General features: G+C 33.1%; 1 protein-coding gene across 1 annotated transcript; it reads left to right on the top strand.

Annotated features, from left to right (window-relative positions):
- The first annotated feature begins 1682 nt into the window (after positions 1-1682).
- Positions 1683-3674, top strand: LOC145006156 (basic leucine zipper 34-like). The gene is made up of 4 exons (XM_078965254.1): positions 1683-2569; positions 2662-2752; positions 2910-3036; positions 3140-3674. Exons 1-4 carry the CDS (start codon positions 2007-2009, stop codon positions 3328-3330), a joined length of 972 nt encoding a protein of 323 aa, XP_078821380.1. The 5' UTR covers positions 1683-2006; the 3' UTR covers positions 3331-3674.
- Positions 3675-4139: the final 465 nt, after the last annotated feature.

The following is a 4139-nucleotide window of genomic DNA, read 5'->3' as shown; positions in this document are numbered from 1 at the left end:
AGTTGTTCATGACTTCCATGAAGTTTTGGATAAGTTAGATGTATATCTGATGATATAACATGTTAAGTAATATTCCAATAAATACAATGATATTTTGTTTTAAACTAGTTCGAACATTGTAATAATGCAAGGCTAAAAGAGTCACCTTCTCTGATCTAAGAGGCCCATGTTTTATAGACTGAACACCTTTAAGCCCAAAAAATCCAATAAGGCTGACATAGATGGATCTTGTTTCTTTTGTGGAGAAGCTGGACACTTGAAGAAGAACTACTCCTCTTATCTGGAAAAGAAAGTCTAGAAGAGACAAGTACTTCGGATATCTAATAGAAATAACTCTTACTTTTCATATAACACTCAAGTACGTGGTACTTAAATGTTAATATAATATTTGTAAATGACTTGCAAATATTTATAGAAGAGTAACCAGTTGAGTTGAATCAAGTTGGAACTACATTCTCGGAGTTTAGTTTATTAATTATGCTAGAAACAGAATGTACTTGTATTGTAGAACAATGTTTGTTTTGGAATAATGTACTTCAGATATCTACTAGATATAACTCTTACTTCTCATATAACATTCAAGTACTTGATACTTAAATGTTAATCTAATATGTGTAAATGACTTGCAGATATTTACAAAAGAGTAACCATCTGAGCTCAATCAAGTTGGAACTACACTCTCGTAGTTTAGGTTTATTAATTATGCTAGAAACAGAATGTACTTGTACTGTAGAACAATGTTTGTTTTGGAACAATGTATGTTTTAATTTAGTTTTTTTAAATATATGTCTCAGTTAATTTATAAATGATTGACTATTTACTTTAATTATTTTTCATAACGATTATCTTCATATTCAGAAATGATTAAAACTCTTTTTATGAGATTTGATCTCTTAATAAGAATTACAAAGTAAATATCAATGTTTTATAATTTCATTATAAATAATACCATCGAAATTGATATTCTCGAACACATGATAAATACCATAGAGTAGCAAAAAGGTTTTTTTGATGAACATACCTTGGAAATGAAATTTGATAGAGATGAATATTGCCTTTGGCACTCGACGAGAACTTTGGTGGGAGCTAAGGGGTTTTCGTGAACGAGGATGACGAAAGTGAAGAACGAGAACGGGATATGCTTATTTAAAACAATTCAAATAAAAGGTAATACATATGATCATTTCATTAAATGACATGATACCAACATTTTTTTGTGGCGTCTATGTTATCTTACAACCCGGAATTAAATCACATAAAGATATTTTAAAACAAGAAAATTTGAATTCGTTCCCTTAATATATATATATATATATATATATATATATATATATATATATATATATATATATATATATATATATATATATATATATATATAATATATATATATATATTAAACAAATGTGATAAGTTTGATGGACTAATACTTTGGGTCGATTTACAGTTTATTTCCAATTTTTTTTCAACAGAATAAAACATATTATTATATAAAATTAGATAATTATGACTTTTCTATTAAAATAAATATTTTCTATTAAAATAAATTTTAATAAATAAGTGTTAAAACTCTAAAGTAACCCAAAATATTCTAATTTTATGAGATATTTCCCTACAAAATAATGAAATACTATCGAACAAGATAGGATTTAAGAATGGAGGAAGCTCAATTACACCGGCACGTGGTGGGCTGATTCTAATTTCCGCCGGTTATTAAATTAACTACCCTTGTAATCTTTTTCCCGGTGAAACCGTTGTGTCACAGCCTGTTGCTAGCTGTCATAATCCTCCTCCATGTGACCCACCACCTCCCTCCTCCTTCCCACCAAAATCAGAAGAAACCCTCTACATTTCTACACGTAATTGCAGAATTTTGATTGTAGGTATATATATGTGTACTTCTTCCTTCATTGCTACGTTCATCGTGAATCGTGATCTGATCGTTCAGCTTGCTGAATTTTGGATCTAGTTTCGTGGAATTTTGGTTTTTGTAAGTTTCTATATATATGGCACAATTGCCGCCAAAAGTGCCAACAATGGCGCAAAATTGGCCGTCGTTTGCGTACCAGATGATGTCGGTGCCGTCTTCCGCAGCTCAGCCACCGAATTGGGTGGACGAATTCCTTGATTTCTCGGCAGCGAGGAGGAACTCACATCGGAGATCTGTCAGCGATCCAATAGCTTTCATTGAGTCGCCGTTCATCGAGGAGTGTCGTAATTCCAATGGAATTAATAATTCCTTGATGCCTTGCTCTAACAACAATGGATTTGAACGTTTGGACGATGAGCAGTTTAGCTCCATGTTTCCCGACGAAGACGTCGCAGCGAATCTACCGTCGACGAGGTCGACGTCATCTAATCCGTCTACGCCATCGGATCAAAACAGTGATAAGGACGACGCGAAACCAACTCCGCCACCGGAGCAATTACAACATCACCACCAGCCGAAGAATGAACCTGAAGAGGTGGAAGACGGCGGCGATTGCCAACCTGAGACAGAATCCGGTAAACCTTGCTTTAATTTCTCTAGCGAGGGCACCACCATTGTTGATCCAAAGAGGGTGAAAAGGTAATCAAATTTCTCATCTATAATTAAGCTAATCAAGTTCATACACAGCTTAATTACGTGTAATTAATCTTCATAATCCATCTCTTCAACAGGATTCTAGCAAATCGTCAGTCTGCTCAGAGATCAAGAGTGAGAAAGTTGCAGTACATTTCTGAACTCGAACGCAGCGTCACCACATTACAGGTTTGTAGATTTTACACAATTCACGAAATCGTTCAATTAATTTTCAAAGAAATCGTTGAAGAATTTGCAATTCGCTTACAAAACATAAATCAAGTGATTTTGATTAAAATTGATGTATAAGAGTAACTAATACATGATCAATTTGTTGCTAATTCAGACGGAAGTATCGACATTATCACCACGAGTTGCGTTTTTGGATCATCAGAGATTGGTTTTGAACGTGGATAACAGCGCACTTAAGCAAAGAATAGCGGCTTTAGCACAAGACAAGATTTTCAAAGATGGTAATTAATTTGAGATTAATCAAATTAGATACGAATTTGATTCGTGAAATTAAATAAGATAATTAAGACGATCGATCATAATTCATAAATGTTGTTAATGCAGCTCACCAAGAAGCATTGAAGAAGGAGATAGAGAGGTTAAGGAGAGTGTATCACGAACAGAATATGCAGAAGGCGGAGGAAGTGGAGGAGGAGGAGGAGGTGAACGGAGCCACCATTGGCGGGAACGACGGTGGTTCCGCCGCCGAAACAGGAGTGGTACGGAGGTCGGAGGGAGGAGGTAGAATCTGCTAAATTGCGCCCCCATGCATGCACGTGGTGTGTTTCCTTGCTTTTGGTGGTGGTGTGAGTGGTCCCCATGATTCGCATGTGACTTTTTTTAATTTAACATGGCTTCTTCAGCACTTCATTTTTCCTTTTCCCTTTATTTTTCTATTCTAAATTTAATTTATTTTTCTATTTATTTTTTAAGATTCTTTTACCCAAAATTAGGGTGTGGGGTGTTTGGATTGTAGGTGGAGGTTACTTTTGTAATTTAGTAATTGATGTGATTATTTGTAATATTTCTCTTTAACTATTTTTGTCTCAGTTGGGTCCAAATGGGCCATTAATGCTATCAAAAGTCTGATTTAATGTTGTATCTGGTTTGTAATGTGATTTCGATGTTTTAGCTTTATGGTAAATAAATGTTAGTATTAGTTTAATACCTAAATGAAAGGGTAAATTGCATAAAAAATATATTAAGTTTTGATAAAATTGGATACTGACATTATGTTTTTTTTTTTTTTTTTTTTTTTTTTGAATAGTTAAGAAAGTTTTCTTAAAAATTTGATTTTGATACTAAATTTTCGAAATTGCTCTCATCTTAACCATCTATCAATTCAGATCAGTTGATATCGCATGGTGACATATTAGTCTTTAATGATGTGTGACACTGGTATGACATAATTATGTGATATTTTTTTATGGTAACATTTTCTAGATGTCAATTTTTTTAAAAAAAAAATAGAGTAACTTAATTGAAAAAAATATATATGCAATCACTTAATTGGAAAAATAAAAACACAGTTTCAATTGATTTTTTATGAAAGTTTAGTGTATTT

Source organism: Lactuca saligna, chromosome 7, assembly GCF_052625555.1.
Source record: "Lactuca saligna cultivar CGN05327 chromosome 7, ASM5262555v1, whole genome shotgun sequence".
NCBI classification, from domain to species: Eukaryota; Viridiplantae; Streptophyta; class Magnoliopsida; order Asterales; family Asteraceae; genus Lactuca; species Lactuca saligna.
This window is presented reverse-complemented; position numbering and strand designations above follow the sequence as displayed.

What these genes read in the sequence shown, in the direction of transcription:
- LOC145006156 (XM_078965254.1), top strand. Translation starts at nt 2,007, where the DNA reads ATGGCACAATTGCCGCCAAAAGTGCCAACAATGGCGCAAAATTGGCCG. An exon ending in GATCCAAAGAGGGTGAAAAG is followed by an intron (nt 2,570 to 2,661) that starts GTAATCAAATTT and finishes TCTCTTCAACAG; the next exon opens with GATTCTAGCAAATCGTCAGT. An exon ending in AGACAAGATTTTCAAAGATG is followed by an intron (nt 3,037 to 3,139) that starts GTAATTAATTTG and finishes TTGTTAATGCAG; the next exon opens with CTCACCAAGAAGCATTGAAG.